The sequence below is a fragment of the Panthera onca genome, chromosome E1 (assembly GCF_046562875.1).
Source record: "Panthera onca isolate mPanOnc1 chromosome E1, mPanOnc1 haplotype 2, whole genome shotgun sequence".
In the NCBI taxonomy this organism is placed as follows: Eukaryota; Metazoa; Chordata; class Mammalia; order Carnivora; family Felidae; genus Panthera; species Panthera onca.
Genome location: NC_138352.1, coordinates 11,239,769 through 11,252,442, shown reverse-complemented (window position 1 = coordinate 11,252,442; position 12,674 = coordinate 11,239,769). Strand labels below are relative to the sequence as shown.

General features: G+C 63.5%; 2 protein-coding genes across 3 annotated transcripts in view; one reads left to right on the top strand and one right to left on the bottom strand.

Annotated features, from left to right (window-relative positions):
- The window catches only part of UBE2O (ubiquitin conjugating enzyme E2 O), a 57,538-nt gene extending 53,664 nt beyond the window's left edge, over nucleotides 1–3,874 (top strand). The window contains exons 16-18 of the mRNA XM_078438116.2: nucleotides 1,022–1,225; nucleotides 1,348–1,405; nucleotides 1,551–3,874. Of these exons, the coding sequence (XP_078294242.1) occupies nucleotides 1,022–1,225; nucleotides 1,348–1,405; nucleotides 1,551–2,221 (933 nt within the window). The 3' untranslated portion in view covers nucleotides 2,222–3,874. The remainder of the gene's footprint in view (nucleotides 1–1,021; nucleotides 1,226–1,347; nucleotides 1,406–1,550) is intronic.
- A 925-nt stretch (nucleotides 3,875–4,799) lies between these two features.
- SPHK1 (sphingosine kinase 1) lies at nucleotides 4,800–11,014 on the bottom strand. 2 transcript variants are annotated; one of them, XM_060645308.3, is made up of 6 exons: nucleotides 10,990–11,014; nucleotides 7,117–7,320; nucleotides 6,593–6,745; nucleotides 6,412–6,506; nucleotides 6,215–6,330; nucleotides 4,800–5,906 (listed from the first exon to the last, which is right to left on the bottom strand). In XM_060645308.3, the coding sequence occupies exons 2-6, from the start codon at nucleotides 7,124–7,126 to the stop codon at nucleotides 5,117–5,119; spliced, it is 1,164 nt and encodes a 387-aa protein (XP_060501291.1). In that variant the 5' UTR covers nucleotides 7,127–7,320; nucleotides 10,990–11,014; the 3' UTR covers nucleotides 4,800–5,116. The 2 variants fall into 2 exon arrangements, with proteins under 2 accessions (XP_060501291.1, XP_060501290.1); XM_060645307.3 differs by lacking the exon at nucleotides 10,990–11,014 and adding an exon at nucleotides 8,934–9,088.
- Nucleotides 11,015–12,674: the final 1,660 nt, after the last annotated feature.

Sequence of the window (12,674 nt, the reverse complement as noted above, 5' to 3'; positions counted from 1 at the left end):
TTAGTGACCTGAGTCTCTGGCGCTCTGCCACCGTTTCTGCTGGAATTCCAGATCCCCTATCCCTCCGGTTCCCAAAAGCAGGTAGAGCCTTGCCGCCCTAGGATGTCCTTTCATTTTCTAACTGGTTGTGATTATTGTTGGTCTTCATGGGGGTGGAGGTCAGGGCAGGTGTTTTAAAGAGTAAAAATAAAAGTAATGAAGGACCCCTGGGTGACTCAGTCGGTCAAGTGTCTGACTCTTGGTTTTGACTCGGGGCGTGATCTCACAGTGGTGAGATCGAGCCAGCCCCGTCGGGCTGTTCGCTGACAACACAGAGCCTGCTTGGGATTCCCTCTTTCTTTCTCTGTCTCTCTCTCTCTCTCTCCCCCCCCCCCCCCCCCGTCTCTCCCTCTCCCCCTCCCCATCCCCATTCCTCCATCCCTCCATCCCTCCCCCTCTGCCCCTCCTTCGTTCATGCTCTCTCTCAAAATAGATAAATAAAAAAAACTTTTTAAAAGGCAGAAAGAAAAGCATCCATTTAAAACAATTTTTAAAAATAAGGGACACCTGGGTGGCTCAGTTGCTTAAGCGTCCGACTTCGGCTCAGGTCATGATCTCGCGGTTCGTGAGTTTGAGCCCCGCATCAGGTTCTTTGCTGACAGCTCAGAGCCTGGAGCCTGCTTCGGATTCTGTGTCTCCCCCTCTCTCTCTGCCCCCGCCCCTGCTCAGGCACCATCTCTCTCTCTCTCTCTCTCTCTCTCTCTTTCTCTCTCTCTCTCTCAAAAATAAACATTAAAAAAATTTCTTTTAATAAAAAAATTTTTTAAAATAGAAGTAATGACTTAATGGAAAAAAAAAGCCTGGTAAAATAAACACAACTTCGGATAATTCTATTTACGCCTGGAGTTAAAAGACGCCGCGTGGCTCTGCACAGAGGTATTTACGTTTAGCTTCTCCGTAGCCGGTAGAGTCTGGAGCCACGCGGGCACCTGCGCTGCAGGCCCCCCACCCCCCGACCTCAGCCCTTCCTCCCTCCCTCTAGGACCTCTTCTCAGCCCTGATCAAGGGCCCCACTCGCACCCCCTACGAGGACGGCCTCTACTTGTTTGACATCCAGCTCCCCAACATCTACCCAGCCGTGCCCCCCCACTTCTGCTACCTCTCCCAGTGCAGTGGCCGCCTGAACCCCAACCTGTATGACAACGGGAAGGTGTGCGTCAGCCTCCTGGGCACCTGGATCGGAAAGGTGACTACGGTGCCAGGAGCCGGGTGGGGACGGGGGAGGGCGGCGGGGGGGGGGGGGGGGTGCGGGGGGAGGGCGGGGTGTCGGGGCCGGAGCTGACGAGGCTGTGCGCGTGTGCATTCCAGGGCACAGAGAGGTGGACGAGCAAATCCAGCCTCCTCCAGGTGCTCATCTCCATCCAAGGTACGGCGGGCAGGGTGCGGGGCGCCGGTGGGGAGAGCCGCTGGAGGGCGCGGTGCCGCTGGCCTCCGTGTCCTCCCCGTCCCGCCTGTAGCTCTGGCCGGCCCTGGAGTTCTCGGGCCGGCCCTGACGGGCTTCCCACCCCCAGGTCTAATCCTGGTGAACGAACCGTACTACAACGAGGCGGGCTTCGACAGCGACCGGGGCCTGCAGGAGGGGTACGAGAACAGTCGCTGCTACAACGAGATGGCGCTCATCCGCGTGGTGCAGTCCATGACCCAGTTGGTGCGGCGGCCGCCCGAGGTCTTCGAGCAGGAGATCCGGCAGCACTTCAGCACCGGTGGCTGGCGGCTGGTGAACCGCATCGAGTCCTGGCTGGAAACCCGCGCCCTGCCGGAGAGGGCCCAGGCGCTGCCCAACGGGATCCCCAAGGACGGCGGCTCCCCGGAGCCACCCGCCGCGGCCGAGCTCTCGGACCACGGCCGAGAGGAAGCTGAGGACGGAGGGCTGTTCCCCGGAGAGGCCTCCCAGGGCTCAGACTCGGAGGGCGGCGCCCAGGGCCCGGCCTCGGCCAGCAGGGACCGCACAGACCAGACTGCGGAGGCAGCGCCCGACGCCCCGGTGCCCCCCAGTGTCAGACCAAAGAAGCGGAGGAAGAGCTACCGGAGCTTCTTGCCCGAGAAGAGCGGCTACCCTGACATCGGCTTCCCTCTCTTCCCACTCTCTAAGGGTTTCATCAAGAGCATCCGGGGCGTCCTGGCGCAGTTCCGGGCCGCTCTGCTAGAGGCGGGCATGCCTGAGAGCGCGGGGGACCAGTAGCCGCCGGCCCTCGAGGAAGAAGCGTCGCGTGGGGAGAGGCCAGCCGCTGCCCGCTCGCTCCCTCCCCCGGAACCTTCCATCTTCCCGTTTTCTCCTCTGTCCCCAACGCGAAAGCCCCTCGCTGCCCTCTCCCCGAGGTGAGTTTGATGCTGAAGTGCAAGAAGTTTCACGAGATGCTGCCGTTTCTTTTCCGAAGCAATCTTCCAACAGGCCGGTGCCCTGTGGCAAAGAGAATCTGAAACCTGTTGCTGATTTTCCACTTGTCACCCAGGCAGGGCGTCCCGGCACTTGCTCCCTCGCCGTCCCCGTCTCAAGGCGGAGGTGGGGTCTTCCTAGGGCCTGGCTCGGGGGCTCGCTCTGCCCCACGAGCCGTGCAGCTCAGCCGCAGGACGAGTGGGTGTGCCTTGCATGAAGTGTGGGTTGCTCCAGCGTTTCCCCCCTCGTCCCTTTCAACCTCTTCGGTGCCCCACAGCGTCCCCGTTCCTGGGTCCTCCCGCTGCCACCGCCACCGGATCCTCCCTTGTCTCCGCCCCCCCACCCCACCCCCCTCCACCCCCAGCTGGGGAGTTGTGGCTGCCGTCGCCGACTCCTGGCTCTGCTCTGGACCTTTCACAGGATAACCCTCAGGCTGTTGAACTTGCTCTCTCAGAGAGGTTGGGACCAGGCCGGGTTCAGGGTGACACCCGGGAGAGGTGGTGGTGGCCCTTGCGCATAACATGGAATGAGGACCAGGTTGCTGCTGGAAAAGAAGACAGCTGTAGGTGCCTTGCTCTTGCGTCCCAGGTGGCTGGGGGCTCCGCAGTGCTGGCATGCCGGCCTCACCGCTTGGGCCGAAGCCGGTCTGCTCCCTGCCCCGTCCCGCCCCGGGGGCCCTAGGAGGCAGGGCAGCGGCACAGACCAGGCCGGGGCAGGTGCCGGGGCCCCTCCCGCAGACTCTGCCCCTCCCACCATCACATGCTAACCCTGGGAGGTGACATAGAAGGAACCGGCTCTCTCTCTCTCTCTCTCTCTCTCTCTCTCTCTTTCTTTCTTTCTCGGTTGAGGATGAGGCCTCCTGTTGCTTACAAACTCTGCAGGCTCAATCTGGGGAGAGAGAGGTGGCCGACAGGGGTTCTCCTCCCTCGCAGAGACAGGCCCAGAGGTTTACAAGTTTTCTAAGCTTTTGATAATGTGAAGCTCCAGGTTAAGAGGATGCTGTTGAGCACATTGCAGCTATGTAATTTTTGGTGTATGTATGTAATATTTAAGGTTGAAAGAAAATAAATCTCAAAAGCAAAGATATTAACTCTTATTAGAAAAAAAAAGACAAAAAAAAAAAAGAAGCCAAAGCATGATGCGTCTTGTCCGCCTTCCGCTGGCTCCACACCTGTGCTGTGCCGTAACCACCCGGCGGGCAGCGGCCGCGGGGAAGGACGGAGCCGGGCCGCGGCACTTGGAGCCCTGAGTCGGTATCTTGTTTGAGAAACATCTAGAGTGGTGGGGCTGTGCTTCCCGGTGCGTTGTTCATGTGGAGATGTGAATGCCTACTGCTTACGATATCTGTATAAAGTGCTGTGTGATTAAACTTTTTTTTTACTTGCATTTTTTTCGTTTGGCTCATTACAATGTACAAAAAAGACAAGGTGGCACCATTAAACCTGCCTCTGCCATTCATCTGGGCTCTGTCGCCTTTCTTCCCCTCTGGGGCACCTCACGCACACCTCCCCAGGGGAAGGCAAGACCGGTTGCCAGGAAGGTTCACGGCAGCGGCACCTTGCACCCACCCGCTCTGCTTCCGCGCCTTCTGCGCGTCCAGTCCTAGGACTCGCTGGCGTCCGGGGGCCGGGAGCCCGGGATCCAGTTCAGCGGGTCAGTGCTGTTGTTCGTGGGCAGGGCTCGAGTCCCATTCTTCAAGGGCCAGTGTTGGGCAATGTCTGCCAGCAGCGGCTGGGGTCCCGGGGGCCCGTAATTGACCGGCCCGGCCAGGTCAACTCCTTCCAGATGCTGGGGGAGTGGACATCCGAGCACCTGGCCTGGGCTTTACGCCAAAACGGTGACCAGCTTGGGGGCCTGGTATGTGCCCCTCCTGCTGTTTCCTTTTAACTCCTGCCCATGGTGGGATAGGGGTAGGGTAGGGTAGAGGAGGTGGAGGAGGCTGGGGGAGCCCTAGAGCCCTCACTGGAGGGATAAGACTCCTTTCCAAAGGGAGTAACTACCTCCCATTTTGACTTTGTGGCCAATTTCCCTAATGCCCCCGAAATCGGAGACGTTTTCCCTTTTTGCGGAGACTGACTGGCTGTGTGGCCCTGGGTAAGACACTAGATCTGAGTGTCTGTCTTCCATACGGGGTTAGGCAGTTGGCTGAGCTCCCTGGCTTCTCCCAGGCCAAAGGCCGGATGATCATTGGGGCAGGGCCCTAACCTCCGCAAAAAAAGAAAAAAAGGAAAACCCGGACTAGCCCTGGTCCCGTGCCCACCACCAAAATGACTATTAGCAGGGGTCAGTATCCTGCCGTGTCCAATCCAGGAGGCACCACTGGGCATCGCGAACGTTAAGTTCTAGACCCCACTCCCTCCCCCAACACCTGGAATAACACCAGTAGGCTGGGAGGGTCGCTTTATTCGTGTTTTGGTTCATGGGGTGGGGCTCCCAGGACAAAACGGGACTGGCTCCCATAAACAGGGGCGGGGGGGGCAACCGGCTGGGCTCCTGGCCCAGAGCCTCATTCTGGCCTTTGGGAGGCAGAGCCCGGCCTCCCAAAGCAAGTCCTCCGCCTTCCCACCTTCTCCAGGGGTCCGCTTCCTCCTCCCCACCACCACACGAGCTGGGGACAGGCCCTCCGGTCCTGGGGGAAGGGGAGAGGATCCTGAGCTCGGAGTAGACCAAGCAGGCTAAGGCACGACAAGGCCCGTGGAGTCATAAGGGCTTTTCTGGAGGGGATCCCCGCCCAGGCTTCTGGCCGGGTGGGGGCTCCGCGCAGCCACTGACCATCCAGATGCAGTTCGCGTGCACCTGGCCCTGCACAGCCTCGCTGACCAACAACTCCCCGTCGGCGGCAAACACACCCTTCCCATCCTTGGGCTCCAGGCGGAAGGCGACCACGGGGGCGTACACCAAGTAGGGACAGGCCTGCTCCAAGTGCCTCCCCTTCTCCATGGCCAGGAAGAGGCGCAGCAGCGTGGCCCGAGACACACCCGCCCGCACGTAGAACAGGTGCATGGTGCCGGCGGCAGAGCGGCCCATCGGGGCGGCGAACATCTCGCTGCCCAGGTGCGAGTGCAGCAACGCCAGCACCAGCACGAAGTCCTGCTCCGGCACCACCGTCCAGTGCGCGGGCACCGGCTCCTCCAGGGGTACGAGGTGCGCGTCCGTGGGGCCCTGCTGGTCCTGCCGGCCCACTGCAGGGGAGGCGGGCACCCCGGGGACCCCCCTTCCTGCGGGGAGGTAGGCCAGTCGGCCCCGGTACACGCGCAGCGCCGCCAGGCGCAGGAAGGTGCCCAGAGTGAAGCGGAGCTCCCCGAGGCGCCGAAACTTCTCGCTCTCCAGATCCACATCAGCGATGAAGCCCCAAGACAGGCTAAGCACGGAGAAGAGGCGCAGGCCCGAGGCGGTCTGCAGTGACAGGAGGTTCATGGGCTCCAGCAGCCGGCGGCACAGCAGCAGGGTGCAGTTGGTCAAGAGGTCCTCGTTAGTCACCTGCTCGTAGCTGCGGGGGGCGAGAGGTCGGAGGGAGTGAGGCCGGAGCCCTCGCGCATCCTCCCCTTCCGCCGCCTGGGGACTCGAGGCAGGCAAAGCAACACCGGGTCCCTAGGGAGTTAGTCGGTAGGAATGACAGAGGGGGCAGGTGGAGGCAGCCAGCTGGAGTGACCGAGAGAGGGCCCCGGAACACAGCGTGGAGGCTCCCGAGAAGAGGGAACAGAAGTTACCCTGGGATACGGGGACTTAGAAAAGAAAACCTGGCAGGAGGGTGGCATGGAGGAGAAACTGAGGCCCCCTCGGACCCTGGGCTCTCACCCGGCATAATGGTTCAAAGAAGCTGCCAGTGCGTTGCCGGAGCCAGCTGGGAGGCTACACAGGGGCTTCCGGATGGCAGTCTCCCAGTCGGGCCGCTCCATGAGCCCGTTCACCACCTGTTGGAGCACGGGTGGCCTCAGCCTGGGGGGCACCCCGCCCCCCACCACCCACACCCAGTCTCTTGGGGCGGGCCTCACCTCGAACATCAGCCCGTCTCCAGACATGACCACCAGCGCGTCCCAGCGCCCCAGCTCCAACCCCTGCACCAGCTCCCGAGCGTGGTTCCGACGCTCTGTGGAGAGAGGGGGTGGCCCCGAGGGTATGTATGGGGGACAGTGGCCGGGATTGCTCCCTGCCACCCCTCGGGGAGGCACTCACCAGTGAGCATCAGCGTGAAGGAGATGCCGGCCTGGGCCAGCAGGGGCTGCACGTGGCTCCAGAAGAGCTGCAGCGCCTTGCCCTTGCCTCCGCGCGGGTTTAGCAGGACCAGCACGCGGCACCGCTCGGGCAGCAGGCTCCCGCCGCCGCCCGCTGTAAAAACAAACCCCAAAAGACCGCGTCCCCAAGCGGCCACTAGGGGGCCGCGGATCACAAAAGGGGTACTCGGGGTGGAAACGTGGGGCCTGATGAACTCCCCCGGTAACTGATCCAACAGATCCCCGCCAGAGGCAGCGGCCTTCCAGGGGGGAGCTCCGGGAGCGGGAGGGAGCACCGTGCCCTTGCCACCCCGGCTCTTGGCTCACACCCGGCCAGCTTCTGGCCTCGTCGGGAAAAGTGTTTCGACTGTCCCCCAGCCAGCCCCTTCTTTTTTTTGCCCAGCTGACTCCGGCCATTCTTCCTGGCAAGGGCGGAAGGGCCACCCACCCTCAGCCCCTCCCCCCCCCCCCCGGGACCCCACAAACCTGGATCCATAACCTCGTCCCGCGGCTCCAGCTGCCAGGGCGCCCCCAGCGCCGTTGGGGGGCTGCCCGCGGCGGCGGCTCCTGCCTTCAGCTCCTTATCGGTGCCGCCCAGGCGGGCGACGCGGTGCGGGCTGAGGGGCTCGCCCTTCCCGCCCGGAGTCGGGGCCGCGGAGGTACCGGCGTCATCCCCTGTGGCTGCGGGATCTGAGGGAGAGGAGACAGCGCTGGCGGAGTCCCGGGCGGCCCCCAGAGATGGGCAGCGCCCAGCTAGATCCTCGGGCCGCGCGCGGGGAGCCGCGCTCTCTGGCATCGCCTAGTCCTCCGAGAGGTCCAAAGAGCCGAGGTCTGGCGCCACCAAGGGCGCCCCCGTCCTAGAACTGAGCCCCCCCCCCCCCTCCACTCTCAGAGGCGAAGGGTCTCTCTTCCTGGGGACTCTCCTCCCTGGGGGCCTCGGGTTCCGGCCCGACGATGAGGCACAGCCCCGTGGCTCTGTCGGTCGCACCAGCTCCTCACCCCCCGGGGACTGCCAGAGGGAGGGGAGTCCGGTTGCGTAAAAATCCCAGAACGAGAGCGGGCATCGCGGGGCGCGAAGTTGGGCGCGAGCGATCGCCGCCCCGAGCCACCCCCGGCGGGCCGGGGCCACAACCGCGAGCTCCAGAGCGGCGGGGGTCGCCGCGCGCGCCTCCCGGGGCCCCGCGACGCTGCCCGGACGCGCGCCTTGCTCGTGGGAGCCGCGCCGGGGTTGCGCGAGGGCCGAGCCCGAGCCCCGCGGCCGGCCGTCGCCTCCCTCAGCCGAGCGCCGAGTGGGCGCCCAGGAGCCACGAGCGGCGAGAAGGCAGGGCGGGCGGCCCTACCCAGTCGGTCCGGTTTGCTGGGGAGGAGCCACCTCCGTTCCCTACAGTGGCCGAGGGCGGAACTCGGCCCGTCCCGGGCTCAGCCTCACGTCTGAGCGACGACCGGAGCGCCGGACTAACGCGGACTCCGCGGGCCCCGCCGCCTCTGGCCTCAAACTTTTAGCTCAACTTCGCCGCCAGGCGCCGCCGCGCTGGGAGGGCGCTGTGCCTCTGCGCCCGGCCTGGCCACACCCCGCGCTCCCCCGCGCTCCCGGGGGTGGAACCGGCGCCTGGCGCGGCCAGGGCCTGCCCGCCCCCGGCCTCCCGCACTGTCGGCCCCCGCGGCTCGGCCCCGCGCTGACGCTTGGCCGGATCTCGGGGCCCGGCCGCGCGCGCGCGCGCGCGCGTCCGCCGCTCAGACTGGGCGACCGGCGAGAAGGCGGCGCCGCGGCCCGGCTGGAGTCGGCGAGGCGCAGAGCCCGGGGTCCGGCCACGAGCGGCGGCCGCGAGCTCAGAGTCCCGGACGCGCAAGGGTGAACGCGCAGCGCGGGCCCCGCGCGAACTCGCCGCGCCGCCCGAAGTCCGAGCCGCCCCTGTGGGGCTCCGGGCAGACCCTCGGCTGCCCCTGGGCGCTGCGACCTCCCACCCCGGGATCTTCCCCCTTCGTGCGCCCCACCGCAGCCCCCCGGAATTCGAGGCCCAGACCCCACCGGGTACCCCTCCTCTGTGCCGGGGCGTCTCTGCTGCCGCGCCCGTTCTCCCCCGGGGGATTATTTTTGGCTTCCCGGCGCGGCAGCCCAGTCGCGCAGCCACCGAGCCCACGGCAGTCAGGCGCGCCGTCGGGGGGCGGGGGGAGGGGACAGGGGACCCGCCGGGGTGGGGATGGGGGTGGGGGGGTGGGGTGGCTGCTGTCCGGAGGAGGGGGCCTTGTCAAGAACCTTAAAATTTGGATCTTTTCCCCCAGAGGAAACCATCGAGGCTCACCGGGGCGAGAGAAGCTGTCCCGCAGCAGGCGATCCAGTCCCACGCCCCTCACCCGCCGTGAGGTGTGAACAAGGTCTAGGGGTCCCCGTCGGGATCGGAGAGCCAAACCGCGGCGGAGTGTCCCCCGCCGCCTCCCCTGGCTCAGTGGGAAGATGCAAGCGCGCCGGGGGAACCTTCACTTCGACGGAGGCAGAGCGGGGAGCGCGTGTCAGTGCGTGCGTGAGAGATACACATACATATCAGGAGAAAGTGTCTGACCTGAACGTGTCCGCGACCAACTCGAGTTGAGTCCCCGGGGGGGTTATCTGCGGAGACCCGGAGGAGGAAGGGGTCAAAGCCGACTAGGTGCCCTGACCAGGTGAGGCCAAAGTTAGGAAAGGCCTAACGCCTGTAGCGGGCGGAGGTGGTCCGGGCCCAGGCTGCTGCGGGCTCGCGCGCCCGCACCCGCAGCCACGCGGCCCACGCACACCTGGCACTTCTCAACGCCCCCGAAAGTCGCAACTCGGGCACGCCTCCGCGGGGTCTCTTCCGGGGAACGCAGGCAGCGGGCCCCGGTTTCCCGGCACCTGGGGGGGGGGGCGGGGGGCGGAGCCCGCGGTCGCCGGCTAGGAGGGAGGCGCGGGCCCGGGGACCCGCGGCTCGGCGCGCGTCGCAGCGGTGCGCGCTTCCGCCTTGCGCGGCCCCCGGGCGGCCCTGGCTGGGTCCCGAGCGTCCCGAGCGCGTTCCGAGAAAGTGACTCAGCGATGCGCTCGAGGGTCGAGAAACTCCGTAAAACTAAGAACGTGGGGAGGGAGCTGGAGCGCCATCACCCTCTCGCAGCGCCGCGGCCGCGGTCTGGTCTTGAACCTCCGGGCCCGCCACCCCCACTCCGCAGGAAACCGGCACGGGAAGGGCAGCGCTGCAGCCGCAGTGCCGCGGTCACGCGACGCGGGGACGCGAGCGGCGGCGGCGGAGGAGGAGGCTCAGTGCGGGAGCCTGAGGACCTGATCCAGCCCACCCGCTCCTCCCCCCTGCTCCCCTCCTCCCCTCCTCCCCTTCCCGCCCTTCCGTCCCCGCTCTTCCCCTCCGGCGCAGGCTAGGGTCTAAGTCTGGATTAGGCGCTTTCGAAAAAGCGGGACGCGCTTTTTTCCCCCTGAGATCTCGGCCTTGGAGGGAGGTGGCTACGGAGAAGGCCAGGCCAGCCTCCCCCTTCCCCCATCAGGCCTGAAGAGCCGCTGCTTTAAACCTTGGAGTCTGGTGGGAAACTGAGGCACAGGGAAGGGAAGATGTGGCTGTGCATGAGTCCATGGTGAGAAAGCTCGCCTGCTACAGGGTCCCGCGCTTCCTCCAGGCGCCCCAGGCTGGATCCCCGCCGGAGTCGCAGGGAGTCGGGTGGAGGCGGGGTTGACCAGAAACCTTGCGGGCGAGGGGAGGCGGGGCAGCCTTTTGGGCTCTTCATCCGGCCTCCGGGGGCCCAGTGGGAGGGAGGTGAAGGGCAAAGCCCTCTGGCCCGGGTTCCAGTCTGCACAATGGCTCCTCTGTCCTCCCTGGCGCCTCTTCTCCTGCCCCCCTCACCTCCACGGCCCCCGCTGTAACCCCCCTCATTCTTGTCAGTCACCTCCCGGCTCCCAGGCCGCCTCTCCCCAGCCTCTCTCTAAAGAACCTTATCTGATGCAGAAACTCACCCATCAGCAGCCCTGGCCCAAGAGACAGGATTGGGCAAGCACAAGATGCTTGTGGCCCTTTGACAATCGGGGGCACCCAAACCCAGAGAGGTGAAGGGTCTTGCCCTAGCTGTCAAACCAATTCCCAACAGAGCGGAGAAGTAAATCCAGGAGTCCTGCCTCCCGGCCGGGAAGACAGGCCTCTTGCTGATAAAGTTTGAGTATCCTATCGATTGACCCGGTAGGTGGCCTGCCCCAATGGGAAAGAAAACCAGAGAAAGAAAACGTCTTGAAGCCCTCTCCAGGCTTCCTCCCCCAAGCCTAGTCCTAGCAACCAGCCCCCGTGCCCAGCAAGGCCCACCAGGCTTGATCTGACCAGATGGCCACCGGGTAGCTCGGCTTGAAGGCAATACCTGTCTCACAGGTCAGAGAGACCGCCTTTCCATCTCTCCCAGCCACCTCTTCCTCCCCCAGGCAGCCTCCCCAGGGAGACACTCCTGAGAGCCTCTCTTCTGCTTCAGAGAAAGAAAGCAGGCATTCACTGGGCCCAGCTCCAGCTCTCAGGAAACGTGGGGCCAAGGCCGCCAGATGGCACATGACTTGCTTTTATTAGGCTAGGATCCCCACCATCCCTCCATCCTCCCTGGGACATTGCAGCTCCCAAGTTGAATTGCAGAGCCTCGAGGCCTCCCTTGACCTTGAGTCCTTTCCGCCTGAGAGGCCGCAAGGGCAGGGAAGGGGAGGTGTGCAACTCTACAAACTCCCCTTAAGACTTGTGTTCTAGGACAGTCCCAGATGTGGCTTTCCGTTCTGAGAGTTTCCTAGATGCTCGTGACCGTGCCGGGTGTTGTGGGTCGTGGGGTGTGCCGCCTGTGGAGATCCGGGAGGGCGGACTGGTCACACGGGATTCTTGGCTGCTCGCAGGGAGTGTTCAGAGTTTCTGTTTCTGCCGTGGTTGGGATCAGCTTAGCTCTATCCTTCGGGCAGCCTCCTTGTCCTCGTGGGTTTCCTTGCTAAGGCTGGGGACACCTGTCTCCTCTGGGGTCTGCCTTCCACCCCTCACCTGCTGGCCTGCTGATTCTAGCTCCCTGACAGGGTGATTAGCTTCTGGAACGCCCTCAGTGTGGAGGCCTGCAGGCCACGCCCACTCCACTCCTTTCGAATGTCTGCCCAACGTCTGAAGACAATTCTAGTTTCGTGGGGTCGTTGTCACAAAGTACCACAAACTGGGTGAATTCCCAGAAATCTACTGTTTCACCGACCCAGAGGTCCCGAGTCTGAGACCAGTATGTTGAGGGGGGAGGGTGCAGAGAGAGAGGGGGGGGGACAGAGGATCCAAAGTGGGCTGTGCTCTGACAGCATTGAGCCGGACGTGGGGCTCAAACTCACAAACTGTGAGATCATGATCTGAGTCAAAGTCTGACGCATAACCCACTGAGCCACCCAGGCGCCCCTGGATTTGTTCTTTGGGGTCTGTATTCTGTTCTGTGGGCTTGTTCTTTTTCAAATGCAAATTACTGTGGGCGGGAAAAACCAATGAGTTATTAGAACTCTAGTGTGAATTAACGTATCGCTTTTTTAGCCTATCACATTTTCTTTTTTTTTTTTTTTTCTTTTAATTTTTTTTTTCAACGTTTTTTATTTATTTTTGGGACAGAGAGAGACAGAGCATGAACGGGGGAGGGGCAGAGAGAGAGGGAGACACAGAATCGGAAACAGGCTCCAGGCTCTGAGCCATCAGCCCAGAGCCTGACGCGGGGCTCAAACTCACAGACCATGAGATCGTGACCTGGCTGAAGTCGGACGCTTAACCGACTGCGCCACCCAGGCGCCCCTAGCGTATCACATTTTCGATCAAAACAATGTACAAATACAATGGGCGCCTGGGTGGCTCCGTAGGTTGCGTGTCAGACTTCAGCTCAGGTCACGATCTCAGGGTTTGTGAGTTTCAAGCTCCACCTCGGGCTCTCTGCCGTCAGCACAGAGCCGGTTTCAGATCCTCTCTCTCTCTGCCCCTCTCTCGCTCACACTCTCTCTCTCAAAGATAAATAAACACTTTCTAAAAAATGTACAGATAGGGGCGCCTGGGTGGCTCAGT